Raw genomic sequence first — 26,422 nt, 5'->3', positions numbered from 1 at the left:
CTTCCAGCCCCCCCTCCCCCGCGCATGCGCCCTCCGGACGGGACGCCCCAGCCGTGCGCACGCGCGCGATTTACGTCACGCCCCGCCCTGCCACACCCTGCCACGCCCAACCGGAACTACGCGTTGCTTCTGCGCGTGCGCGATGCCGACCACGCCTATCACATGCAAATGAAGGGTGTGGTCAGCGTCCCCACCCCTGGGAATTGGCGCGTGCGCTTTGGGTGAAACGACGGGGCGTGGCTCTCTAAACCCCGCCCTCCCTTGTGACGTACTATCGATCAGGTGGGCGTGGTATGAATAACCCCGCCCATCTCACGTGAGGAGTAATGGGCGGGGTCATAGTGAGCCCCCGCCCACCCCGTCTCGCGCAGTTGCCATAGCGACGGCGGCTGCGCGCGGGGACGGGGGCGGGGCCGCGGCGGCGGCGGGAGAGGGGCGCCCCCTGGCGGAGAGCGCTGAGGGAAGGGGTCTGTGAGGGGCGCGTCGGGACGGGGCGGCTCTGAGGGAGGGGGGCCCGAGGGTGGGAGTCTGTGAAGGGGAAAGTCCTGAGGGAGGGGGTCAGTGAGAGAGGGGGGCTTCAAAGGGCGGTTCCTGAGGGAGGGGGACCTTGAGCATGAGGGAGTTTCTGAGGTGGGGTCCGCAGCGGGGCCTGTTCCTCTCGGGAGGTCTCAGGGGCTCTGGGCTGTTCCTGAGGGGACGCGCCGAGCCCCGGGGCTGTGTTTTGGGGCGGGGGCTGCCTGAGGAGATGCTGCTCTCTGTGGAGGAGGGGGTGCCTGGGCAGAGCTGGGTTTTGGGCGGCTGGAAATGGAGCCCATCAAGGCGTCCCCTTCTCCAAGGAAGCCCTTGTGGATGGGGACGCTTTGTGGTGGCTTTGGGACTGTAGCTTAGAAATGGCTCAAAACTCCCTTTAACAGCCCAGAGCTGCTCCTGCCGCCTCTCCCAGGCGACACAGCCGTCCCCATCACCGCCACCATGGGCTCTGTGCGTTCCCTGTCTGCCGCCAGTGCCGCCCCCAGCCACAGGAAGGCCGAGGATGAGGAGGATGAGGAGGTGTTGCTCAGCCAGGAGCCTGTGCAGGACGGCGCCAAGATTCCCTACATGGAGTTCACGGGCCAGGACAGCGTCACCTGCCCCACCTGCCAAGGCACCGGCCGCATCCCCACAGGTGGCTGCTGCTCTGGGCCGTAAACACCCCAAAATCCAGCTCTAAACAGCAAAAAAAAAAGTCACTTTTTATGTGTTATTCCCATAAAAGGTCACTTTTTAATGTGCTATTCCCATTTTGCTTCCCAGAGCAGGTGAACGAGTTGGTGGCTCTGATCCCTTACAGCGACCAACGGCTTCGTCCTCAGAGAACGTAAGGGAGGAGTTCTTTTATTGCTTTAGGGGTTGTTTTCACCCCAAAATATAGGGTTTAAAGTGCGATTTGAAATATTTCTACCATGAGTACCACGAACTCACTCCCACCTGCCGTCCCCTCCCTGGAGTTTTGGGAGCAACTGCAAAAAGACCCCAAAATGCTGCTTTGGTTGCTCATTGCCCAACCCCAAATGTGCAAAGGGAGGATTTTGAGCCATTTTGATATTAAAAATGTGACAGCAGCTCTTGGGTGCCTCTTCCAAGGAAACCAAACAGGGGATGGGGTTTTTTAAGAAACGAATCTTGCAGAGGAGGTGAAGAATTTAATTTTTATGTTTTTTTTTTTTCCCCAGGAAACTCTATGTGCTGCTCTCAGTGTTGCTCTGCCTGCTGCTGTCTGGCCTGGGGGTTTTCTTCCTGTTCCCCCATTCGGTGCTGGTGGACGATGATGGCATCAAAGTGGTCCAGGTGTGGTTTGACAGGAAAAACTCCGCTGTCCTCCTGGCCATCACGGTAAAGTTTCCATGGATTTGGGAAAACAAATCCCCAGGGGAACGAGCCAGCGAGGTCAGGGTTGTTTTTGTCCCCTCCAGGCCACCCTGAGGATCAGGAATTCCAACTTCTACTCGGTGGCAGTGAGCAGCCTGAGCAGCCAGGTGCAGTACATGAACACCGTGGTGGGCAGGCAGCAGCTCACCAACGTCTCCAGCATCCAGCCCCTGAGGGACAAACTGGTACTGGCTGGGAGCTCTTCGTGTTCACCTCGTGATTTCAGTGCCCAGGGGCCACAGCTGCTTTTGCTCTGTGCGCTCCCTCAGAAGTGGGGTTGGAAGGTGATGAAGCTGCACTGAAATCTGATTTTTCCGCTCTGTTGCAGGTGAATTTCACCGTGAAGGCAGAGCTGGGTGGATCCCTGTCCTATGTGTAGTAAGGATTTACTGCTCCTTGGAGATACCTGGGGAGGGAGAGGGGTGGAGCTGCTTTGATTAAAATTTGGGAAATTAATTGTAAATAACTTACTTTTCCTACTCAATTCCTTTGCCTGGAACTTTCTCAAGGTGCTGTGAGATGGTTTTGTTAACACCAAAGTGAAAAATACCAGCAGGAGCTGCCAAAAAAAATCCGAAATTCTTCAAGTTTCTCACTTGCTGACCAATTTCCTTGATCTTTTCCAGTTTTTTCTGCACTTTGCCCAAGGTGAAGGTCCACAACATCGTGATCCTCATGAGGTGGGTGCCGCTCCTGCTCTGGGTTCTTGGAGCCCTTTTCCCACCTTAAAGATTCTGTTCTGTGGTTCCTGAATCCCAAGGGAATTCCAGCCACGGATTCGGGCCCCAGGGAGAAAATCCTGCTTGGATTTTTCCCCAAATCCACCTCAGGGTCAGGCTTTAATCCAGCCCAGGGGGGTAAATGTGGGGTGGAGCACACAGCTCCTTCCAGAGGCTGCAGTTCCTGCAATCCCCACCTTTTCACCAAAACCCTCAGAAATTTGGGGGTTTTTTTGAAGAAAAGAGGAGTCTGTGATGAATCCAAACCTGCTGGCTTGTCCCTTTGCCCTGGCAGGACCTCGGTGAAGCTCTCCTACATCGGCCACAGCGCGCAGAGCACCCTGGAGACCTTCCACTACCTGGACTGCAGCTCCAACTCCACGGCCCCGGCCCGGGGCGCGCCCTGAGGGCCCCGCAGGGACCGCGAGCGGCTCTGCGGGGACAAACCCGGCGCCTCCTCTGGCGCCCTGCCGGGGGTGCTCCTGCCCTTCCTTCCTGCCGCGGAATCTGGAACTTTCCCTCTTGAACGGAGGGCTGAAATCCCGGAGATTTGCCGTGGTTTGCACCTGTTCTGGAAGCTTGGCGCCGTCAGGGTGTTTTGGGGTAAATGGATTTAATTTTTGAGAGTAAATGGGTTTATTTTTTTTCAGGGGGAAATGAGTTTGTTTTCCTGCTCAATGGTGGCAGCACCTCAGGACCCCAAAAAAGGGAGAATTCCCGCCTGGAATGAGCCTCTGTTACACCCTAGAAGGAGGCAAAGGAACCCAAACCTTTGAAATAAACTTCTCCCTCATTTTCCCCCTGTGGCTCCGACCCCTTTGGCATCCAGAGGCGCTTCCCTGGGGTTTGAAATCTGGGAATTTGCTGCTTTTTGTGCTCCACTTCCCAAAGCAGCGGGGATTGGAGGGGGTTCTGTGGGAGGCTGGGATTCCAAGGCCTCCCTGCCGGGAGCTGGACATTCCTGCCAGCTGCTATCCCGGCAAAGCCCAGCTGCCAGCCCAGCCCCCGCAGCCCTTTGGCATTTTGCCCCTTTTTGGGAGGTTTTTTCTGGAATTTCAGCCCTCCTTTCCCGTGGGATTCGGGAGCCAGACACAGCTACACGGGAGGGGATCCTTCCTCAGTGGAAAAATTACCGGGTTTTTGGGTGACCGTGGCAAAAAATCCACACTTTGCTCCCCTTTCCATCAGGAGATTCCTGCCCCTGCAGCGTTTGTGGGGCTGAATTCTTCAATAAACCTGATTTGGATCTTTCCATGTGCTGTCCTTTATTTTTTTAAAGAAAAGCTCTGGATTTGTCCTAAATCCAGTGCTCTTCTGGGGTTACTCCTGTGGTGTTTTTTGCCCACAAATCCCTGTTTTGCTGATGGATTTCTGCAGAATCCCAAAATGGGTTGGGAGGATGATAAAACTCCCCCCCAGCAATGGGGAATCCTCTGGGAATTCCATCCTGGGGCCTCCCTGCCCGCACAGGGAGGAATTCCCTCCCAAAATCCCACCCAAACCTCCAGATCCCGGTGGGAAGCCACTCCCCGTGTCCTGTCCCTCTGTCCTTTATCCCAGATCTGTCCCCAGCTCTCCTGAAAGGTCGCCCCGGAACCTTCCCTTCTCCAGGCTGAAAAATCCCATTTTTCCCAGCCCTTCCCAGAAATTTTGGGGGGAAAAAGAGGGGGGAAAAAACTTGACCATGTGCCCGTTCCCAGCTGGGACCAGTGCCCAGAATCCCAATCCCAACCTCCTTCCCTGGTGACCAATGCCCACTGAGTTTTCCCTTTTTTTTTTTTAGGAAAAGGAAGAAATCCCAAACTTTGCTTTTTCTTCATTTTTTTCCCCTCCTGGCTGGGCTTAATCCTGATTTTCTGGGGGTCTCCCCTCATTCCCTTTCCCCCTCTTTGCCCCATCCCACTTTTCCAAGGATCCTGGAGGGTTTTTTGGGGGGGCTGCCCCCAGGAGGGACCCCCGAATTTGCTGCTTGGCTGCACCAGGAGGGGAAAGATTTGACCCCAAAGCCTTGGTGCAGAGCCCCCATCATTAGGAGAGCGTCTCAAGGGGCACTTTTGGGTGGAAAATCCTCTTTAATCCCCCAATCCTCCTTAATGAATTTCCCCTGCCAATGTTTTGGTGCTTGGCCACGACTGCCAGCTGCTGCACTTGAAGCTGAGAGGGTTTAAAACTCAAATTCTGCCCCAAAATGACTTTTTAAAAGCCGTCTTTAAAAATCTTTTCGAGTTGTAATTTCTCCAAGAGAAGCTTTGCCATCCACAGAGGCAAAAAGAGGAGTTTTGACCCAAATGAATTGGGGTGAAACTCAGGAATTCCGCACCCAGGAACAGCCTGGGGCCTCTTGCAGGAGACATCTGAGCAGCTTTGGGGCTCTTCGGGGTCACTGGGCTGATTTTTGTCGAGATCATGAAAAAAAATCCCATTTCTGAGCTTTTTGCCTGTAATGAACAGCCTGGCGAGGAGGGGAATTTCCATGCGGGATTTTTTGTGGCACGCCAAGAGTGGAGTCTCCTACTTTCAGTGCTGCAAAACAGCCCCAAAATTGAGTTTTTTGCAGGTAGAAAACAGGATAAAATTCGTGGGGAAGACGGGACAGCCACCCCTAGCCCTGGTGACACCGGGATTGTCCCAATCCTAATTACAGGAGAAGAATTCCACAATTAAACCTCCTGCTTTTCCAAGAGTTTCTACTTCAAATTTTTTCACTTTCAAATTTTTCCTTTTTTTTTTTTTGGCTTTTCTGGGGGATTTCGCCCGCCTCTTCCCCCTTAGCTTGAAGTATCCCAACCCAAAAAAATGTGCAGTTTTAAACCAAAATGAGGATTTCAATAGGATTTTTTCCCAACCTAAAGAACTTTATGGTGGTTAAAATGGGGAGGAAATATTTGAATTACTGCAAACACACCCAAAAAAAGAGACTCAACTCAACTTTTACTTTCGACCAAAAGTTTTTTTTTTTAGATTTTTTTTCATTTTATACCAACAGATGTTAAAAAATACAGACTTGTTTTACAAGAATAGCACCATTTTTTGATTTTTTTGTGTGTTTTTTAACTCATATTATACATGAACACTCCTGCTGGGGGGAAAGGGGGAAATTTGGGGTGAGGAGGGGATTTTTGATACCTGGATTGGTGAAATCCCATTTTTTTTTCAGGGAAAAAGGGATCACTGACATTCCCACCTCCACCTGACCTCAAAAACAGGTCTTCCAGGAAGAGAATAAATAAATATTTACGGGTTTTTCCTTTGATTCTGGTGTTGGGATGAGGTGGTTGCTCCCTGATTCGGGGTGAGCCCTTTCAGTGCAGAACTTCTCAGCTCCTTTTTGGGGTAGATCCCGTTTCTTGTGGTTTTTTTTCTTTTTTTAAGGAATCAGGCCGGGCTTTTTTAAAAAAAAAAAACAAAACCAAAGCAAACCAAACAAAAACCACGACAACCAAAAACAAACAACCACACCAAAAAAATCCTTTTTTTTTTTTTACAAGAAGCAGACGGGGCCGAGGTCGACCCCAAACTCCTGCTCAGGTCCCCCAATGTCCATAGGTGCAATGTCCACGATGGGCAGGCGCGAGGTCTTCTGTGAGCGGTACTCAATGACAGTCCTGCCCCACTTCCCCGTGTGTTTCTGAGGGAAAAATGGGCAAAAATGGGGTCATTTAATCCGTTACATCCTCGCCCAACCCTTCAAATCCCAGTTGGAACCCGAATTTGTCATCAGGCATAGAGGGGCCCCACTTCTTGGTGCGTTTATAAGGAAAAAAAATGGGTAAAAATGGGGTTATTTAATCCTCCAGAACTCAGTTTGAGCCCAAATTTATCATTAGCATTGGAAAAATGGTGTTATTTAATCCTCCAGAACCTTCCCAATCTCAGTTTGAGCCCCAAATTTATCATTAGCATCAGAACAATTGGGTTATTAATCTCCTGGAACCTTCCCAATCTCAGTCTGAGATTTCATTAACATTTCATTGTTAAACCAAGAAGGGCCACGTTTCTCAGTGTATTTCTGGGGGGAAAACGCTGGAAAATGGGGTTTGGAGTCCCCATCCCTGGGGCACCACGTCCAGCTGGAGGTGTTACCCAAATCCTGCCCGTGGTGACGCTTGGTGACAAGGCGCTGTCACCTCCCAGGTCGCTCTCTCTGAGCCCCCGGGTTCCTCCCTATGCGGTGAGCCCCGCGATTTACAGATTTCCCCCGATTTCGCCCTCTGTCCCCCCCAGCACGCACCGTGCAGCCGTCCTCCAGCACGCTGTAGGTGAACCTGCTGTTGCCCTCGGCGCGGATCTCGACGTCGTTGGAGCCCTGGATGAGCAGCGCCTTCCTCAGGCTGCCCGACTCCTCGTCCAGGTAGGCCACGCTGTTGCGGCAGTGGTAGGTGACGTTCTGGGAGCCCTCGGTGGACAGCAGCCTCAGGAAGGTCATCTGGATGTTGGCCGTGTTGGGCGCCAGCTCCTCAGCGCCGTAGCTGAACTGCAGGGGGGGAGGGAAGCTTTCAGGGGGATTTTTTGGGGGATTTTGGGCTTTTTTTGGGGGGGATTTTGGGGGAATTTCCACAGTTTGCTTTCCCAGACCTGGAAACTGTCACGGCCCGATGCCAAGATTTCCATGAAAGTCTCTAAATCAACTGGTTCTGGTACAAAACTCATCAGTTTCACCTCAAGGAAGGACATCGCTCCAAGTTTTCCTTAAAATCCCTAAATCCACCAATATCTGATCCAATTTCACCCCAAAGAAGGACATCACTCCCAGTTTTCCATAAAATCCCTAAATCCACCAATATCTGATCCAATTTCACCCCAAAGAAGGACATCACTCCCAGTTTTCCATAAAATCCCTAAATCCACCAATATCTGATCCAATTTCACCCCAAAGAAGGACATCACTCCCAGTTTTCCATAAAATCCCTAAATCCACCAATATCTGATCCAATTTCACCCCAAAGAAGGACATCACTCCCAGTTTTCCATAAAATCCCTAAATCCACCAATATCTGATCCAATTTCACCCCCAAAGAAGGACATCGCTCCAAGTTTTCCATAAAATCCCTAAATCCACCAATATCTGATCCAATTTCACCCCAAAGAAGGACATCACTCCCAGTTTTCCATAAAATCCCTAAATCCACCAATATCTGATCCAATTTCACCCCAAAGAAGGACATCACTCCCAGTTTTCCATAAAATCCCTAAATCCACCAATATCTGATCCAATTTCACCCCAAAGAAGGACATCACTCCCAGTTTTCCATAAAATCCCTAAATCCACCAATATCTGATCCAATTTCACCCCAAAGAAGGACATCACTCCCAGTTTTCCATAAAATCCCTAAATCCACCAATATCTGATCCAATTTCACCCCAAAGAAGGACATCACTCCCAGTTTTCCATAAAATCCCTAAATCCACCAATATCTGATCCAATTTCACCCCAAAGAAGGACATCACTCCCAGTTTTCCATAAAATCCCTAAATCCACCAATATCTGATCCAAACCCTATCAATTTCAGCCCAAAGAAGGACACCGCTCCAGGATTTACATAAAGTCCACTGGATCAACCAGTTCTGATCCAAGCACCCCCTATTTCACCCCAAGGAGGGACATCAACTCCAAAGCTTCAGTAAAATCCCCTAAATTAACCATTTCTGATACAACAACCACCAGTTCCACCCCCAGGATGGACATCAGCTCCAAGATTTCCGTATAATCCTCAAATCACCCAATATCTGATAGAACCACCAAAAATTCCACCCCCAGGAGGGCAATCAGCTCCAACTCTTCTGTGAAACTCCAGCCCCTGTTTCTCCTCCGTGCCCATCCCGGACACCCACGTGGAAGCCGCCGTTGATGGTCTCGCCGAACCAGACGTGCTTCTTCTCCTTGGCCTTGCTGCTCCACCAGTTCTTCCTGGGGATGCTGCCGGGGCTGGGGTACACGCACGTCTCCCCCGTGGCCATGTTGCAGAAGACCTTGATGGCGTCCAGGGTGCAGCCCTGGTTGGGGTCAATCCAGTAATCACCTGTGGACGGAAGGCGTGGGGTCAGTGAGTGACCGCCCGTGGTGGGGTCAGCAAGGGGGTCAGTGTGGTGAGTGAGTGACCAGCGGTGGGGTCAGCATGGGCCTTGGCGGCCGAGAGGGTGGTGGAGGGGACAAGGAGGAAGGGGGGGACACGGGGATGGAGGCAGGGATGGACACAGAGGGACACAGGGCTGGACACAGGGCTGGACACAGGGATGGACAGGGATGGGACACAGATGGACAGGGATGGACACAGGGACAGACACAGATGGACACGGACAAAGGGATGGACACAGTGATGGACACAGATGGACAAAGGGATGGACACAGATGGACACGGACACAGGGCCGGAGCCTCTCTCTCACCGCTCTTCCAGTCGGGGTGGCAGAGTTTGATGTCTCGGCAGGTCCTGGCCGGGTTCTTGCGGGAGCCCTCGGGGCTCCGGATGCTCTCGATCTGGTTGTTGAGGGCCTTGAGGGTGGCGTCCACCTCGGCGTCGTGCGGCCGCAGCCCCGGCGCCGCCTCGTCCGCCCGCATGTAGCGCCCGGGGTCGGGGCCCTTCTCGGGCTGCCCCAGCCCCGCGAACGCCGACATGTCGATACCGGTGCCGGGGGGCCCAGGGGGGCCGGGCGGGCCGGGGTTCCCGGGCGGGCCCTGCGGGCGGGAGGAGCGGTCATGGGGTGATGGGCCGGGGCTTGGATCCCTCTGATCCCCGCAGGTTCCCTCTGTCTCACAGGATCCCTCCCCTCCCGGGTCCCCGCTCACCGCCGGGCCGGGCTCGCCGCTCCTGCCCCGGGGTCCAGGGGGGCCGATGGGTCCGGGCATCCCATTGGAGCCGTCCTTGCCTGAGGGGCCCACTGGGCCGGGGGGACCCTGAAAAACCCCAAAAAGGGCTCAGGGCACAGCAGGGATGGGGCTGCCACCTCCAGGCGTGGCACTGGTCCAGGGGCACCTCCTTTTCCCTTTTTCCCCCAAAATTTCAGGACTTACCCTGGGCCCGGAGGGACCCGCAGGTCCGGCAGCGCCCTGGTCTCCAGAAGGACCCTGGGAAGGATGGGAGGATGGAGGATTTGGGATCCCACAGGAGATGTGGGACTGGGGTGTGGGATGTAGGATTTGGGACATATGGGGGCTGTGGTCCCAAATCCCAGCACTTACGGGGGGCCCGGGCAGCCCCTGGAGCCCGGTGAAGCCCCGGTGCCCCTTCAGGCCGCGCTCTCCAGCCTCGCCCGCCTCGCCTTTGTCACCGCGCGGCCCCTGGGGACCCTGCAGGGGAGACACGGCGGGTCAGGAGTGGGGGTGATCCCAAACCAGGGTGCCAAGCTGCGATCCCAAACTGGGATTCCAAACTGGGATCCTAGGAATTCCACAATTCCAGGTGGGACTCACTCACCGGCATCCCCCGGGCGCCAGCAGGGCCAGAGGGACCCATGGGACCCTGAGCACCCTGTGGGAGAAAGGAGGACAGTCAAAAACAGCGGGAATGGGATTTGGGATTTGAGGTGTGGGCATGTGGGGTGTGAGATTTAGCATTCCCAGCTGCCCAGGGCACTGCAGGTGTTCCCAGTTTTATCCCCTGGGGTGCCCAGCTCATTCCCAGCTCCAGCTCCTGGAGCTCCCAGGCAGATCCCAAACCAGGAATCCTCAGGAAGTCACTTGGAGCTGCTCCCGGTGCCATTCCCAGATGATCCCAAACAGCTCCATGGCGTGGATTTGGGATGATTCCCGGTAATTCCCGTCTCCCCCCATCCCGAGGTGTCCCACTCACCGTCTCTCCCCTGTCTCCCTGTTTTCCAGTGGGTCCCACGGGGCCGGGAGCGCCGGGAGCGCCGGGAGCGCCGGGAGCGCCCACGGGGCCGGTCTCACCACGATCGCCCTGGGAACAGGGAATGGGCTCAGGAATTCCGGCTCTGGGATGGGGGCGAGCACGGCATAACGGGAATTCCCGGGAACTCTGGCCCTTGAGAAATCCGGGATGAGCTCACCTTCACTCCTGCCGCCCCATCCCTGCCCGGGGGTCCATCAGCGCCGGGATTTCCCTGGGAAAAGAGGAGGAATTCAGCTTTTGCCTTTGGGATGGGGGGAAAACTCCTTTATCCAGGCAAAATCCTATGGGGAAAACGTGTCGGGATTTTCTGGGATCAACCTAAATGCTGTCTCCAGCCAGGGTCAGCCAGGCATCCATCCTGGATATTCCAGACATTCCCAAATTTCTTACCTCCCTTCCAGGCTCTCCGGCTGGTCCAGTCAGCCCAGGGGGTCCCACAGGCCCGGGGGGTCCCCGGTCACCAGCAGATCCAGGTGCTCCCTGTTTTCCGGGCTCTCCCTAAAAAACCAGGAAAACCCCCCCATGAGTGGGTCTGGGTGGATGGAGGGCAGAAAAGCAGCAGGGAATCAGGAGAGAGGGAGGGAATCCAAACCCTCCTCGGTCACAAACTTTCCCCAGAGCTCAGGGGGCACAAATTCCCGGTGGGAAAAAGGTAAAAAATTTGAATGGAAAATGCGTCCTGCTGGTCTGGTGCATGGCCGTGTCAGTGGGGAAAAGCCTTGGGAGATTTTGGGACATTTTTTGGCACGGAAAGAGAATCCCAAAAGCACCGGGATGGGGATGAGCAGCTTCCACCACTCCCCACCCGCCTGAAATCCTTCCGCGCCACGAAACTGCCTCTGATGAGCTCCCATTTCTCCCCAGATTTTAGGGTATTTTTGGTGTTTGGGGTTTTTTTTGGTGTTTTTTAGGGTTTTGCTCACCGAGGGTCCGGGCAGCCCCGGGAAGCCGCGCTCGCCGCGCTGCCCCGGCAGCCCCACGATGCCGCGCTGTCCTGCCAGCCCCTGGGGACCGGGGGGACCGTCCGGACCCTGCGGGGACACAAAGGGAGGGGAGGGAAGGGGTCAGCGCCACTCGGGGGCTGGCGGAAGGGCCGGGGGTGGCGTCCCCAAATCCCAAATACCGCGGGGCCATCCTCGCCGGGCTCGCCCTTCTCGCCGGGAGGGCCGGCGGGGCCCTGCAGCCCCGGGTCCCCCGCTCGGCCCGGGGGTCCCGCGTCGCCCCGCGCGCCCTTGGGGCCGTCCTTGCCCGCGGAGCCGGGCGGTCCTGGGGGTCCGGGGTTACCCTGCAGGAGAGATCGGGGTTAGAGAGAGCTCGGGAGGGGTCTCCATGCTCCTGATCCATCCCTGAGCCGTGCCTGAGCCCATTCCCCATCCAACCGTGACCCCAGCCCTGGCACTGCTCGGGGACTGGGGAGCACTGCGGATGCCTCTTGGGAAGGGCTGGGTGGTGGCTCCCGGGGGTGGCTTTGGTTCGGGGACATCGTGGGGAGCTGCCCGGCCCCCGGAGCTGGGGGCAGCGATCCTGGCTGATCCTGACTGGCCTGAGTGATCCCAGAGCTTCCCGAGTGATCCCGACTGTCCCAAAATGAGCTGTTCCCACATAATCTCGGTTTTTCCCCAGTGATCCCAACTGACCTGAGCAATCCCTGATCTTCCCAAGAGTTCCTGGCTGCTCCCAGTGATCCCAGTTCCCCCCCAGTGACCCCAGTTGCCCCCAGTTGCCCCCAGCTCACGTTGGGGCCGGGGGGTCCGACGCGTCCGGCGGCTCCAGGGAATCCAGTGGCTCCCTGGGGACAGAGGCGAGAGGGGGTCAGACCCGGCTCCTCCTCCCCTCCCCCATCCCCTCCCCCACCCCCCCACTCACCGGGGGTCCCTGAGCGCCCCGGGCTCCTTTGGGACCGGTGACACCTGTGGGACCCTGGGAAGAGGCAGAAAACCAATCAGGACACTCAGGACCTGGAGATTCCTGGAATTCCCAGGATAAGGGACGCCCACAAGGGCTCAGCCCCAATTTTGGGGGTCTTGGCTGGACCCACCTGCGGTCCAGGAGCCCCGGAGGGACCCTGAGGCCCGGGGGCTCCGGCGTCACCCTTCTGGCCAGGCTCGCCCTGCTCGCCCTTGGCTCCGGGCTGGCCATCAGCACCCTGGGAAAGAGCCATGGTCAGTGGTCAGCGGCTGCTGGGGACACTGGGATGGACTGGGGACACTGGGGTGGACTGGGGACAGAACTCACCGGGGGTCCGGCGAATCCAGCAGGGCCGGGGGCTCCGGGCTCTCCGCGCTCTCCCTGCGGGGGAAACGGGGTGAAAATCAAGGGAATGGGGCCAGTGTGGCACTGCCAGCACCAGGGGGGGACAGGTGGCACTTACGGGGGCACCACGGGCTCCGGCGGCTCCGGACGGGCCGGGGGGGCCAGACTCGCCCTGGAAAGGAAGGAAAGGAAGGGGGAGTTGTGGGGGATGGATGGAGTCTGCCCCGGGTGGGGCAGCGCGGGGCTGCGCCGGGGACTGGGTGAAATCTGTTCCAGGGATCGGGTGGGATCTGCCCCGGGGATCGGGGATCGGGTGGGATCTGCCCCGGGGATCGGGGATCGGGTGGGATCTGCCCCAGGGAACGGGGATCAGGTGGGATCTGCCCCAGGGATGGGATGGGATCTGTCCCTGGGGATTGGGTGGGATCTGCCCCAGGAATCGGGGGAGATCTGGCCCGGGAATCGTGTGGGATCCTCCCCAGGGATCAGGTGGGATCTGCCCCGGGGATCGGGTGGGATCTGTCCCTGTGGGAGCACTGGCAGGGCCACCCCGGTCTCACCTTCTCACCGTTGGGGCCAGCGGGGCCGGGGGGGCCAATGGGACCGGTCAGACCCTGTGGGGACAGAGGGGACAGTGAGGTCACCAAGGCCCTGGGTAGCCACCATGGACATCCCTCACTGACCACCATGAGGAGGAGGCCACCAAGGACATCCCTGGCTGGCCACCATGAGTGTCCCTGGCTGGCCCCCTCCCACCCCATCCCTGTCCCACTCACGCGAGCTCCGTCCTTTCCGGGGGCTCCCTCAGGTCCTTTCTCTCCAACGTCTCCCTGCGGGGTGGCACAGGGCCAGCGTGAGCCCAGCTGAGCCCTGGTGGCACTGGTGGCACCCCGTGCCCCCCACGTCACCGTCACTCACCCTGTCCCCCTTGGGACCGGCGATGCCAGCGGCTCCTCTCTCCCCGGGCATCCCCTGCAGCCCCGGGGGTCCCTGGGCGCCGTTGGGCCCGGCGGGGCCGGTGGCACCCTAAAGAAGCAAAGGGACATTACTGGGGTGTCACCCCCGGTGGTGGCACCGCCATCGGTGCTGTCCCCGCCTTGTGTCACCCACCTTGGGTCCGTCGGTGCCGGGGGTGCCGGGGAGGCCGCGGGGCCCCTGCAGGCCCTGGGCGCCGCCCGGGAGAGCCGCGCTCGCCGGGGAAGCCACGCTCGCCCTGGGGACAGAGGGGACAGCTCAGTGGGGACAGAGGGGACAGCTCAGTGGGGACACGGGGACAGCTCAGCGGGGACACGGGGACAGCTCAGTGGGGACAGAGGGGACAGCTCAGTGGGGACACAGGGACAGCTCAGCGGGGACACGGGGACAGCTCAGTGGGGACAGAGGGGACAGCTCAGTGGGGACACGGGGACAGCTCAGCGGGGACACGGGGACACCGCGGGGGTGGCACCAGGGGTGGGCAGGGCACCGTCCCGCACTACCCTGGAGGGACTGGGATGGGGACGGAACCAGCGTGGATCTGGTGGCCCTGTGTGGGGACAACCAGGCCCTGGGACCCTCCCAATTCCCCGTGACCCTCCCCCAGGTGACAGGTGACACTTACCCTGGGACCCACGAGCCCGGGGGCTCCAGCTTCTCCAGGAACGCCCTGTGCGAAGGGGACAAACGGGTTTGGGGTCAGACCTGAGCAATCTGGGGGATCTCGATCCCACCTGGGGGGCACTGGGGGGCTCTCACCTGGTCTCCGGGCTTGCCACTCTCGCCGGGGGGACCCGGTGTCCCTGGCAGTCCCTGGGAGGGGAGAGGAGCCATGTGAGAACAGCGACAGCAGCACCCTGGGGGTTGGGGTGGCAAACCCCAAACCCCAAACCCCAAACCCCAAACGCATGAGCTCACCTGGAAGCCGGAGGGGCCGGGGGCTCCTTGCTCTCCCCTCTCCCCTGCCGGGCCCTGTGGGATGGACACTGCTCAAGGGCCCCAAAAACCTTTGGGATTTCAGACTTCCCCCACCCCAAGATTTTGGGGATCCCACAAAGCCCCAGCACCACGGGGGCTGGGGATTTGTGGGTTTTGGGATCCCCCAGCAGATCCAGGGGGGCTTTGGCCCAAATCTGGGGGTTTTAGCCTCAGTCCTGAGCTCGCCCCATTGCACTCACAGCAGGTCCTGGGGGTCCGGCGGCTCCGGTCTCTCCGTCCTTGCCAGGAAGTCCCTGAGGAGATGGGAAACTGAGCCCCAAATCCCATAATGCCTATTTCCCCCCTTCCCGTGCCTCAGTTTCCCCCCTTTGGGGGCTTTTAGGGTGGAGTGGCACCAAAAGGTGAATCTTTGGGGTTTGTGTGACAGAAAACCTCACCCTCAGCCCCGGTGCTCCAGGAAGTCCTTTTTCACCAGCTTTTCCAGGCTCGCCCTAAAAAAGGATGGAGAATTTGGGGTTCCAGCCCCAGGGAGAATTCCCGGGTATTTTTAGAGGGGGTCCGTACTCACATTGGCACCTTTGGGACCAGGGAATCCCATAACACCAGGTTGGCCCCGAGCCCCCTGGGGGCCGGGGGGTCCGGGACGTCCGTCCTCGCCAGGGGCACCCTATGGGGACAGTGGGGTCAGTGGGGACAGGAGCCCACCCCAAACCCAAACCCCAAACCCAAACCCAAACCCCAAACCCCAAACCACCCCTGACCCCAAACCACCCCTGACCCCAAACCACCCCCAACCCCAAACCCAAACCCCAAACCCCAAATCACCCCTGACCCTAAACCACCCCCAACCCCAACCCCAAACCACCCCCAACCCCAACCCCAAACCACCTCCAAACCCCAAACCCAAACCCCAAACCCCAAACCACCCCGAACCACCCCCAAACCCAAACCGCCCCAAACCCCAAACCACCCTCAACCCCAAACCACCCTCAACCCCAAACCCCCTCCAAACCCAAGCCCCTTATGGGGCGTCACTCACTGTGGGGCCGACTTTGCCTTGGGGCCCAGCGTCCCCAGGGCGACCTGTGAGACCCTGTGGGGACAAAAAGTGTTTGTGGTGTGACCATGACCCCATGGCCGTGGGGTGACCCCAAAGGGCACCCCAAAGAGCAAGGAACCCCAAGGAGGGGTTTTGGGAACCCCAAAAGCACCTTGGGAATCCCAAAGAGCATCTGAATTAGCAGAGAGCATCTTAATTAACCTCGGAGTTTCTTAATTAGCACCAAAAGTGCCAAGAGACCAAAAAAGGTCTTAATGCCAAAGGGCATCTTGGCTAACCCCAAAAGGGCCTTAGTGACCCCGAAAGCTCCTTAAGCAACCCCCAAAGCACCCTGAACAACCCTAAGAGCACCTTATCAACCTCAAAGCACCTTATCAACCCCAAAGCACCTTATCAACCCCTAAAATCTCCTTAACCACCCCCAAAATCACATTATCGACCCCAAAACCACCTTGACCACCACCAAAATCTCCTTAAACCAACCCCAAAATCACCTCACTGACCCCAAAATCACCTTGACCACCCCCAAAACCACCCTTACCAATCCTAAAAGCATGTTGGTGACCCCAAACCCACCTTCACCACCCCCAAAACCAGCTAATTGACCCTAAGAGTGCTTTAACCAGCCCCAACACCCCTGATGCATCCCCCGGACCCCACAGGTGCCCCCCCGACCCATTTTTGGGGTCACTGCTGTCCCTCACCCTGGCTCCAGGCAGGCCGGGCTCTCCGGGGCGTCCGGGGTCGCCGGTGGCTCCTTTGGGGCCGGCCAGGCCAGCAGGGCCGCGCTCGCCCGGGGCCCCCTGCGGGGGGATTTGGGGTCAGTTTGGGGGATTTCGGGGTCAGTTTGGGGTCACTTGGGGGCTGTCACCCCCGGGACACCCCCGGTGTCCCCAGACTCCCACCTTGGGGCCGGCCAGCCCGTCCTGCCCGGGGAAGCCGCGGTTGCCGGGAGCTCCCTGTGGGGGAAGAAGAGGATTTGTAGGGTCAGGGGAGGGTTTTAGGGCTGAGGGAAGGATTTTTGGGACTGGGGTCAGTTTTTTGGGATCAGGGTTATTTTTTTAGTGTCAGGGTCAGGTTTTTGGGATCGGGGTCGGTGTTTGAGGTCCGGGGCACCACAGACCCTCTCTCCAGGTGGCCCCAAAGGTCCAGCAGCTCCGGGTTCTCCGCGGGCTCCTCTCTTCCCTTCCTCCCCGGCCGGTCCGGGGGCACCCTGGGGTCCTGCGGGGCCCTGAGGGCGAGGAGGAAAAGGGGTCACAAGGAGCCTTCATCCCCTGCCTGGTCCCCCGGGGACTAAACCCATAAACCCGAGTCCCTTTGTGCCCCCCTGTCTCCGCTGGCGCCGCGCGCGGCGGGGCCCCATTGATGGTGGTTAATGAGGCGAGGGGGGAATGTCCCCAAGGGGGGGGATGGCCCCACGGGGGGACACCGAACACTGCGGCCATTGTCCCTCTGTCCCCCGGCCAGTGTCCCCCGCGGGGGGAGAGGGGAGGGACGCTGCTGCCCCAAGGGGCCTCGTTAGGGGAATGGCTCGTTAGGGCCGAGAGGCGCCGGAGGGGAGAGAGGGCCCGGGGTGGACACTGGGATGGACACAGGGATGGACACTGGGATGGACACTGGGATGGACACTGGGATGGACACTGGGGTGGGATGGACACAGGGATGGACACTGGGGTGGACACTGGGATGGACACTGGGGTGGGATGGACACAGGGATGGACACTGGGATGGACACTGGGGTGGACACTGGGCTGGGATGGACACTGGGATGGACACTGGGGTGGGATGGACGCTGGGGTGGGATGGACACAGGGATGGACACTGGGGTGGGATGGACGCTGGGGTGGACACTGGGGTGGGATGGACGCTGGGGTGGACACTGGGATGAGCAATGAGGGGCCAGGGCCAGACACTCCATGGACAGTGAGGGCCGGGGCTGGACCCCTGGCTGGGGGCTCTGGTGTCCCCCAGCCCCACTCACCGTCTCTCCCTTGGGTCCCTGCTCGCCTTTGAATCCTGCGATGCCGGGCTCGCCCTGAGGAGGGGGGACAGAATTACAGTGTCCCCACAGCTGTCCCCACCCCACCCCTGGCCTGGGCTCCAGGTCCTTGTCCCCATCCCATTGATCCCATCCCATCCCATCCCATCCCATCCCATCCCAATTTCCCAGTGTTCCCTTAGGGGTCAGGGCTAGGTGACCCTGGAGTGACCCTGGAGTGACCCGGGGGTGACTTTGGGGAGGGGACACCCAAAGGGGGAAGGCGTGAAGTGGGCGTGGCCTGGGTCTGAAGAGGCGTGGCCAGAAGCTGGCATGTGGGCGTGGCCAATTGGCGGGGCGTGGTCAGCGGCCGGGGCGTGGTCAGTGTCGGGGCGCGGTCACCGGGAGCGGCCCGGTCCCGGGGGGACATCGGGGGTCTCTCACCGTCTGTCCCTTGGGGCCCAGCGGGCCGGTGGCTCCCTGGGGTCCGGGTGGGCCGCGGGGGCCGGGGAATCCTGGAGCGCCGGCGATGCCTGGAGCTCCCTGCGGACACCGGGGGACATCAGGGACCCGCCGCAGCCCGCAGCGGCTCCAGCGTCCCCACTGTCCCCATCTCTGCCGGCAGTTCCTGTCCCCCTGCAGCTCAAATCCTACCCTTTCCCTGCAGCCCCAGTGTCCCCCAAACACCCCCCAATACCCCCCCAGTGTCCCCACACATCTCTGTCCCCCAGTGCCCCCCATCCCTGAGTGCCCCACGACCCCCTGGGGACCCAAATGTCTCAAAATCCCAGCGCAGCCCTGGGCACCTGCTCCTCACCCCGGGCCAGTCCCTGTCCCCACAGCCAGGCGCTCACTGGGACATCCCTGTCCCCGTCCCCGTCCCCGTCCCCACTCACCGCCGATCCCTTCGCTCCGGGGATGCCGTCGGTCCCTGGGTTCCCCTACAAGCAAACCTCGCTGAGCTCCGTGCCTCAGTTTCCCCGGATCCGGCCCCGTCCTCGCCGCTCCCAGCTCAGGGGACAACGCGGGGGGACAAAGCCGCCGGGGCGAGGGGACGCAGGCACTTACGGGGGCGCCGGCGGGGCCGGGCGAGCCGGGGGTCCCGGATTCCCCACGGGGGCCCTGGGCACCCTCGGGTCCTCGCGCTCCGGTGGGACCCGCTTCACCCTGGGGGGGAGGTGGCGGAGAGGGTCAGGGGTGACATCGGGACCCTCCTGTCCCCACCGGGACCATCCCTGTCCCCTCACCTTGGAGCCGGGGGCGCCGGGGAAGCCGGGGGCTCCTGCGGGGCCGACGGGACCCTGGGGGCGAGAGGAACGTGAGGGCCCCCCCGGGCTCCGGGGGCCCTTGAGGGACCCCGCTGTCCCCTCGGGGGGGGTGACACAAGGGCGGGGGACGCGCCAACCCCCCCCGCACTTACGGGGGGCCCGGCCGGGCCCGGGAGGCCGTCGTTGCCACGAGCGCCCTGTGGGGAGACGGTGCCGGGGGTGAGGGGGGGTCCCCAGGGCGGGGGTCGGGTCTCCCCCGCCACCCCCAGGTGCCACCGGCGCCGCAGGTGCCGCCGCACTCACCGCAGCGCCCGAGGGGCCCGGGCGTCCTCGCTCTCCGGGCAGCCCGCGGGGACCCTGTGGGGACAGAGGGTGACACGTGAGGGTGACACAGGTCAGGCCGGGGGGTGCTGGCCTTGGCCGAGCCCACCCGGCCGTGCCTCAATTTCCCTCTCGCAGCGCGCACTCACCATGGGGCCGGGGGAGCCATTCTCGCCCGGGGAGCCGGACTCGCCCTGCGGGGAGGGACACAGGTGACACAGGGCGGGGACGGGCCCCTGGTGCCACGGGGACCGCCACCGGAGCCAGGGGACCGCCACCCCAGTGGGGGACAGCCACTGCACCCCGGGAACTGTCCCCAGCCCCAGGGACTGCCACCCCAGGGCTGCCACCCCAGGGCTGTCACCCAAGGGACTGCCACCCCAGGGACTGCCACCCAAGGGCTGTCACCCCAGGGACTGCCACCCCAGGGACTGCCACCCCAGGGCTGTCACCCAAGGGACTGCCATCCCCTCATCCCAGAACTGTCCCCAGCCCCAGGGACTGCCACCCCAGGGACTGCCACCGCAGGGACTGCCACCCCAGGGCTGTCACCCCAGGACTGCCACCCAAGGGACTGTCACCCAAGGGCTGTCACCCCAGGACTGCCACCCCAGGACTGCCACCACCTCATCCCAGAACTGTCGCCAGCCCCAGGCACTGCCACCCCCTCTCACCTTGGCTCCAGGCGCTCCCGCCTCTCCCTTGGCGCCGTCCAGGCCGGGGTAGCCCTGGGGACAGCGACACGGCGGGGGTGTGACAATGACAGAGCCGCTCCGGGGGCCGCGGGGACAGGGAGGGGACAGGGGGGGAACACGCACTCACCCGGTGGCCTTTGACTCCAGGCAGGCCGGGGGTCCCGGGGAAGCCACGGGCGCCCTGCGGGCAGCGGAGAAGGGAGAGTTGGGGACAGGGAGGGGACAGCGGTGGCTTTGTGGCGGGGCCACCGGTGCCACGCTCACCTGGGGGCCGGGCGGGCCGCGGTCGCCGGATTTCCCGGGTTTGCCGGTCTCGCCCTGCGGGGAAAACGGGATTTTTGAGCGGTTGGGGACACAAAAATGTCACTTTTTGTCCCTTCTCAGCCTGGCTGCGGCGGCTGCCACCGCCGCTGAATGTCACCAGCGTCACTCACGTCGTCACCGGGTTTGCCAGGAGGTCCCGGAGGTCCCCGGGGACCCATCGGACCCTGCAGAGGATAAAGAGGCGGCGATGAGCGGCACTGGGGGCTGGCAGTGCCCGGGTGGGGGATGTCTGGGGACATCTGGGGACACTCACAGCAGCGCCAGGCTCGCCGGGCTCGCCGGGGTTGCCTTGGAATCCTTGGGGACCCTGCGGGGACAAGGGGACATCAGCGGGGGTGGCCCCAGCCGGCCCGGCCAGCCCGAAATGTGAGGAGGGGGGCAATACTTACGGGGGAGCCGGAGGGGCCGGGGGGGCCGCGGGGTCCCATGGGGCCCTGGGGGGACACAGCGATGTCACATGGGGGGGACACCGGCTGGGGACACCCCCGAAGCCACCAAAGACCCCCCAAAACTGGGGGTCCTGGAGGGGGGTCCCAAATGGGATCGGTTTGCACAGGGCTGGGGAGGGGTTTGGGGCTGTGGGGAGGGGCTTAGGCAGATCTGAGGGGAACTGAGGGGATCTGGGGGGGTTTACTGGAAGTTTGGGGGGATTTTGGGGATTTTTGGGGTGCCATTACCATGGGTCCCTGCATGACACCCATCTGAGCCCCTCCAGCCTTCTCATCGAAGCCCCCAGCCATCTGAGCCGCGAAGTTCTGCCAGGGAAAGGAGGCTCAGCACCCCGGAGAGCCCCCAAAAAACCCCAAATTCCCCTCAGAAAAACCCAGTTCTCATCAAATTCCCCCCAATTCCCATCAAAATCCCTGCTACTGCACTCAAAACCCACCCAAATTCCCTGAAAACCTCCCTAAATCTCCTCAGACCCCCCCAATCACCTCAACCCCTGTAAATCCCCCTCAAAACCTCCCCAAATACCCTCAACCACCTCAGCCTCCCCCAAATCCCCTCCAAACCCCCCTCAATTCCCACCAGAGTCCCACGAAACCCGCACCAATTCCCCCCAACGCCCAAAAATCTCCTCAATTTCCCCCAAAGCCCCAGATCCCATCTGCCCCCAGTACTCACCCCTCCCCCGAGGCCGGGGGGTCCCGGGGGCCCGGGGGGCCCGGGGGGCGCCGGGGGGGCCGGGGTTTCCTGGGGTTCCGGGCTCCCCATCCCTGCCCCGGGGGCCGGGGGTGCCCTGCGATGGGGAGGGGGGACAAAGAAAGCGATTTTGGGTGAGTTCTCAGCTGATTTTTGGTGGTTTTTTTGGGGGGAGGTCAAAGAGGATTTTGGGGTGTTTGAGGGGACTTTTCGGGGTTTTGGGGGGTTCCTCTCTCTCACCTTCTCGCCCTTCTCGCCGCGGTCCCCTCGCTGTCCCTGCTCACCTGCGGGGCCCTGGCGGGAGGAACAGGGTGGGCGAGGGGGGGGTCAGGAGTCCCCTCCCCTCCTCCCGCCCCTCCCCCGCTCTCCCAAACCCCCTCCCCCAAAAATTCCAGAGATTTCCCAGCCTGGAGCTGCTCCCACCTGCGGGCCCGGGGGTCCTCGGGGTCCTACGACCTGTGGGGACACGAAAGGGGGGGGCATCAGGGCTGGAAGGGTCCCAGCCCCTTTGTGGGGTCTCCCAGCCCCGCCCCCTCCCACCTCAGCCCCTTTTTGGGGTCTCCCCCCCACTCACGTCTTTGATGTCACCGGGTTCACCTTTCTGTCCCTGCAAAGAGAAGCCAAGGGTGAGACCCCAGAACTGCCCCAAAATTCCTCTGTCTGACCCCCAGCGATGAACAGAAAACCTCCCCAAAAGCCCCCCGAGGCAAAGCAAAGGATGAAACAGCGACCCCAAAACTGCCACAAAATTCCCACCGAATTCCCAATTTTGGCCCACCAAAACCACCCCAAAATTCGGGACAATTGCCCCCAGATTCACTCACCTTGGGGCCAGGCTTCCCTGTAGGAAATAATAAAAAAAAAAAAGAAAAATAAAGAGAAATTAATGGGGAGGGACACACAGGAATTTGGAGTGGGGGCAACACGAGGTGGCTCCATCCTGGTCGGGCTGTTGGGCCAAACTGGGGGGCACTGGGGGCTCCCCCAAAGCAGGGCCAGCGGCGAGGGGCTCGAGGGGGCTTTTCGTAGGGGTTTGGAGGCTTTTTGGGGGCGCTCAACCCTTTAATCCCCCCCAGCTGGGGCAGGGAAGGGTTAAAAAAAGGCAACTTTGGGGGTTTTGGAGGTTTGGGGGAAGCGGGTTTAGGGTTTTCCTTCACTTTGGGGTGAAATTCCACAATTGGGAACCCTGCCTGGGGCTGTCTGTGGGGTCTCCATTCATTTTGGGGTGCATTCCCACAATTTCGGGGGATTTCCACCAAAGCCCTTTTGCCGGGGGTGCAAAATCCCCTCCCACCACCCTTACCCCCATTGTTTTCCTGTCTAAAACTCCCCAAAACCTCCAAATTTTCAACCAGGGCTGAAAACCTCGATGATTTTTCCCCTGGGGCCGATTTTCCCCCCTTGATTTGGGGGTGAAGTTGCCTTTTCCCTGCGCTGCCGCATGGATGGCGCCATCCATGGCCGGGTAATTTATTTATTAATTCTCTAATGAAGGGAAATAAATAAATTACAACCGCTGGGCTGCTCGGTGGGGCAAATGGGGCAGCACTCTCCGAAGGGGATCTCGGGGCTGGGGCAGTCCCGCAGCTCCTCGCACATGATCTCGTCGCACAGCACCGTCCCCGTGTCGCACACGCAGATCCGGCACGGCTCCGGCTTCCACACGTCCTTGTCGCTGTAGCGGTGCCCGTCCTGCAGGCAGCTGCCAGCCTCGGCTGCGGGGACAGCGCGGGGACAGCGTGGGGACAGCGCGGGGACAGCGCGGGGACAGCGCGGGGGGAGGCGGTGGCACTGCCAGGCTCGCTGTGAGCGCGGCGGGGAGGAGGAGGGGGACGCCAGAGGGGCCCCGCAGCCCCCAGTGAGGGGGGACAGCTCGGGGACAGCTCGGGGACAGCCAGGAGGGGGGTGGTGGCACTGCCAGCCCCGTCCTGCAGGCAGCTGCCAGCCTCGGCAGCGGGGACAGCGCGGGGACAGCGCGGGGACACGAGGATCAGGGGGATGGCACTGGCAGCCCCGGTCTGAGCACCAGGAGGAGGAGGAAGAGGAGGAAGAGGAGGCCAAAGCAGCCCGGCACCCCCCCCAGTGAGGGTTCAGCGCGGGGACAGCCAGCAGGGGGGTGGTGGCACTGCCAGCCCCGCTCTGAGCCCCCTCGGGGACACACCCCCCGAGTGTCCCCGCAGCTCTGGTGGCACCAGTGTCCCCACGGGCTGGGGGACAAGGGGCGCTGGTGTCCCCAGGCTGAACTCACGGGTGACCCGGAGGTACCCGGGCGCTCCTGGAGGGTCCCGGGGTCCCCCAGTGTCCCCAGGAGGTGCCTCGGGGTCCCCGGGCTGCACAGCGGAGCTCCCAGTTGTCCCCAGGGCCCCTGGAATGTCCCCAGTGTCCCCAGGGATGTCCCCAGGGCTGGCCCTCAATGCACCCCCTGTCCCCAGCTGGACCCTGTGACCCCAACCGAACCTCGCTGTCCCCAGCCTGTCCCTGCACCGGGTCACCGCCTACACTCCCGGCTGTCCCTCTGCCCCTCACTGTCACCTGCTGCCCTCATGTCCCACCTGTGCCTCTCCAGCCATCTCGAACTGTCTCCTTCCTGTCCCTGTCCGTCCCTGCTGTCCCTAAACTCCGTCCGCGCCACACACCTGGACCCCAAACTGTCCCCCAGTGTCCCCCCCATGTCCACCCCCCCCGCCTCGTGCCATCCTCCAGTGTCCCACGCTCCCTGCCCCACCTTGTCCCCGCACTGTCCCCCAGGCTGCCCCGGCTGTCCCCCACTCTGTTCCACTTCATTTCCCACTGTCCCCCGATGTCCCCAACTCCCCTCGTGCTCTCCCTCCCTGTCCCCCAGTGCCCCTCCGTGCCACCAAGCTTGTCCCACATTTCCCTGACACTTTCCCCGCTGTCCCCTCCTCTCCCCCGCGCTGCTGTCCCCAGGACTGCCTCGAAACTTTCCCCCTTTGTCCCGTGCCTGTGTCCCCAGGCAGCCCCCGATGTCCCCACGCAGCCCCCCGGTGTCCTCAAACTCCACTCTGCCCCCTCCCCGCCTCATTGAAACTTTCCCCGTCCGTCTCACGCTGTCCCCCGATGTCCCCTCGGTGTCCCCAGGCTCCGAGCCGTCCCCCCGCCACTCTGAAACTTTCTCTGTCCATCCCAAAACGTCCCCTAGTGTCCCCCGATGTCCCCTGCTGTCCCCATCCTCTTTCTCCTCCATCTCCCCTCTGTCCCCATTGTTCCCCGCTGTCCCCTCGCTGTCCCCTCGCTGTCCTCCCCCTCCGCTTCTCCAACTTTCCCTCAACGTGTCCCCCTCGCCCCCCCCGGCGATGCCCCAAAAGTTTCCCATCCCTCACCGCTGTGTGTTCCCTCTGTGTCCCCGTTCTGTCCCCGCTCTGTCCCCTCTGCGTCCCCGCTCTGTCCCCTCTGTGTCCCCATCCCCGCCACTCACGGAGGTCTCGGTCCTGAGCGGCGGCGGCGGCGGCGAGGCAGAGCAGGAGGAGGAGCAGGAGCCCGGGCCGGGGGGCGGCTCCGGGGACCGCGCCGGTGGCTGCGGGCTCGGGGCGGCGGGAGCGGCGCCCGCCGGGGGCCGGGCGGTGTCCGGGCATGGCGAGGCGGCTGCGCCCGATCCGCGCCCGGGGCCGGCAGTGCCCGCTCGGCCCCGCGGCCCCGTTTAAGTCCCGGCCCCGCCGCCCCCCGGAGCTGTAACCCGAGCCGGGCCGGCCCCGCCGGGCCCCCCGGACCTTCCTCCGGTGGCTCCGGACCCTCCCCCGGCCCCTGAGCGGGGCCGGCCCTCCCGAGCCCTCCTCGGGCCCCCCGGGCCCTCCCCCGGCCACCACCGGGGCCAGAGCGGGCGGAGGGACCCGGGCTCAGGGGGGCTGCGGGGTTTGGGGGATGTGGGGTTTGGGGAGATGCGGGGGGTGAGGCGGCGCAGCCCATCCCATCCCATCCCATCCCATCCCATCCCATCCCAGTCCCATTTTCCCGTTTTCCCATCCCATTTTTACTCCATCCCATCCCACTTTCCCATCCCATTTTCCCATCCCATCCCCATCCCATTCCCGGGTCCTGGGAAAACCGGGATACCCCCGACCCCGCCCCGGGATGGGACCCCCCAGCTCCGTCCTCCCCCGCCTCCCGCGCGGTGTCCCCGAATCCCCGCCCCCCTCCGGGGCCCCCTCGGGCCCGGCGCGACCCCTCCCCCTTTCGCTGTCCCCATTCCCGGCACCAATTGTGGGATCAACAGGGGGACACGGGGAAACCCCCCCGACCCCAAACCCAGCGCAGACCCCCAAAATGCCCAGCCTGGATAGGCACCATCCCTTCCCCCTTCCCCAAATCCCCCCAAATTCCTCCAAATGCCCCAGAAAACTCCCCCAAGTTTTTGGGAGTTAGGGCGGGATTTGGGGGGGATTTGAGGGGTTTTGGGGGGAATTTAAGGGGGGTTTGAGGGAGTTTTGGGGGAGATTCTGGGGGAGGTTGGGGGGATTTTTTGGGGCGGGATTTTGAGGGGTTTGGGAGGAGTTTTGGGGGCGATTGGGGGGATTTGGGTGTTCCCAGCCCCTGCAGGTGGAAGAGCACTCGGCGTGGCCGGATCTGGCCGGGACCGGGGCCAGGCCTTGGCTGCGGCCGCCGCTTTCCGATGGAACAGAAAATTTGGGAATGAATCAAAGCTCCAGGGAGGGGCTGCCCGACCCCTCCCCAAATTCGGGGGCGGCTCCGCTGCTGTCCCCAGGGTGACAGAGCCGGGACGGGGCCGGGGACGAGCCCAAATCCTTCCGAATCCTCCCCACATCCCCCCAAAAACACCCCAAAAGCGGGGTGGGGACATGGCCTCCCACCCTCCCCGGAGCGCGGACACACCGATGGCACAGGTGGCACTGGTGGCACTGGTGACAGCTGACAGTGGCACTGGTGGCACCGGTGGAAGTGGCGGGGACAGAGGTAAGGCCGGGCCCCCCCAGCTGCCCCCCCCGGCCCCTGATGGCCTCTCCAGAGCCGGGGAC

General features: G+C 61.4%; 2 protein-coding genes across 3 annotated transcripts; one reads left to right on the top strand and one right to left on the bottom strand.

The window, feature by feature from the left end:
• The first annotated feature begins 409 nt into the window (after positions 1-409).
• On the top strand, positions 410-3,826 carry TMEM106C (transmembrane protein 106C). 2 transcript variants are annotated; one of them, XM_030967253.1, is made up of 8 exons: positions 410-467; positions 915-1,165; positions 1,294-1,357; positions 1,713-1,827; positions 1,953-2,093; positions 2,237-2,286; positions 2,535-2,588; positions 2,923-3,826. In XM_030967253.1, exons 2-8 carry the CDS (start codon positions 973-975, stop codon positions 3,032-3,034), a joined length of 729 nt encoding a protein of 242 aa, XP_030823113.1. In that variant the 5' UTR covers positions 410-467; positions 915-972; the 3' UTR covers positions 3,035-3,826. The 2 variants fall into 2 exon arrangements, with proteins under 2 accessions (XP_030823113.1, XP_030823112.1); XM_030967252.1 differs by having other exon boundaries at positions 1,713-1,872.
• A 1,715-nt stretch (positions 3,827-5,541) lies between these two features.
• On the bottom strand, positions 5,542-25,284 carry LOC115914537 (collagen alpha-1(II) chain-like). Its single transcript, XM_030967086.1, is given in 56 exon segments — positions 5,542-6,255; positions 6,859-7,101; positions 8,460-8,647; positions 9,013-9,301; positions 9,413-9,520; positions 9,638-9,691; positions 9,806-9,913; positions 10,041-10,094; positions 10,416-10,523; positions 10,633-10,686; positions 10,866-10,973; positions 11,399-11,506; positions 11,599-11,760; positions 12,211-12,264; positions 12,342-12,395; positions 12,514-12,621; positions 12,711-12,764; positions 12,847-12,900; positions 13,289-13,342; positions 13,505-13,558; positions 13,647-13,754; positions 13,839-13,904; positions 13,906-13,941; positions 14,329-14,373; positions 14,463-14,516; positions 14,622-14,675; positions 14,882-14,935; positions 15,080-15,133; positions 15,211-15,309; positions 15,682-15,735; positions 16,407-16,505; positions 16,608-16,661; positions 16,826-16,933; positions 17,684-17,737; positions 18,125-18,223; positions 18,577-18,621; positions 18,749-18,847; positions 18,928-18,981; positions 19,101-19,145; positions 19,252-19,305; positions 19,419-19,463; positions 19,944-19,997; positions 20,092-20,145; positions 20,229-20,282; positions 20,399-20,452; positions 20,542-20,595; positions 20,678-20,722; positions 20,966-21,043; positions 21,414-21,470; positions 21,472-21,528; positions 21,672-21,725; positions 21,855-21,887; positions 22,006-22,038; positions 22,256-22,272; positions 22,943-23,146; positions 24,868-25,284. Coding segments are annotated over 56 exon segments (4,548 nt in total). The 5' UTR covers positions 25,025-25,284; the 3' UTR covers positions 5,542-6,108.
• Between the last annotated feature and the right edge of the window lie 1,138 nt (positions 25,285-26,422).

The sequence above is a fragment of the Camarhynchus parvulus genome, chromosome 29, assembly GCF_901933205.1.
Source record: "Camarhynchus parvulus chromosome 29, STF_HiC, whole genome shotgun sequence".
NCBI lineage: Eukaryota > Metazoa > Chordata > Aves > Passeriformes > Thraupidae > Camarhynchus > Camarhynchus parvulus.
Note: the sequence above shows the minus strand (reverse complement) of the source record. Positions and strands in the feature narration are given on the sequence as shown.

Excerpts from the sequence above, each read along its gene's own strand:
- TMEM106C (XM_030967252.1), top strand. The coding sequence starts at position 973 with ATGGGCTCTGTGCGTTCCCTGTCTGCCGCCAGTGCCGCCCCCAGCCAC. Across the intron at positions 1,873-1,952 it reads CTGTCCTCCTGGCCATCACG|GCCACCCTGAGGATCAGGAA; the intron begins GTAAAGTTTCCA and ends TGTCCCCTCCAG. Across the intron at positions 2,287-2,534 it reads GGATCCCTGTCCTATGTGTA|TTTTTTCTGCACTTTGCCCA; the intron begins GTAAGGATTTAC and ends GATCTTTTCCAG.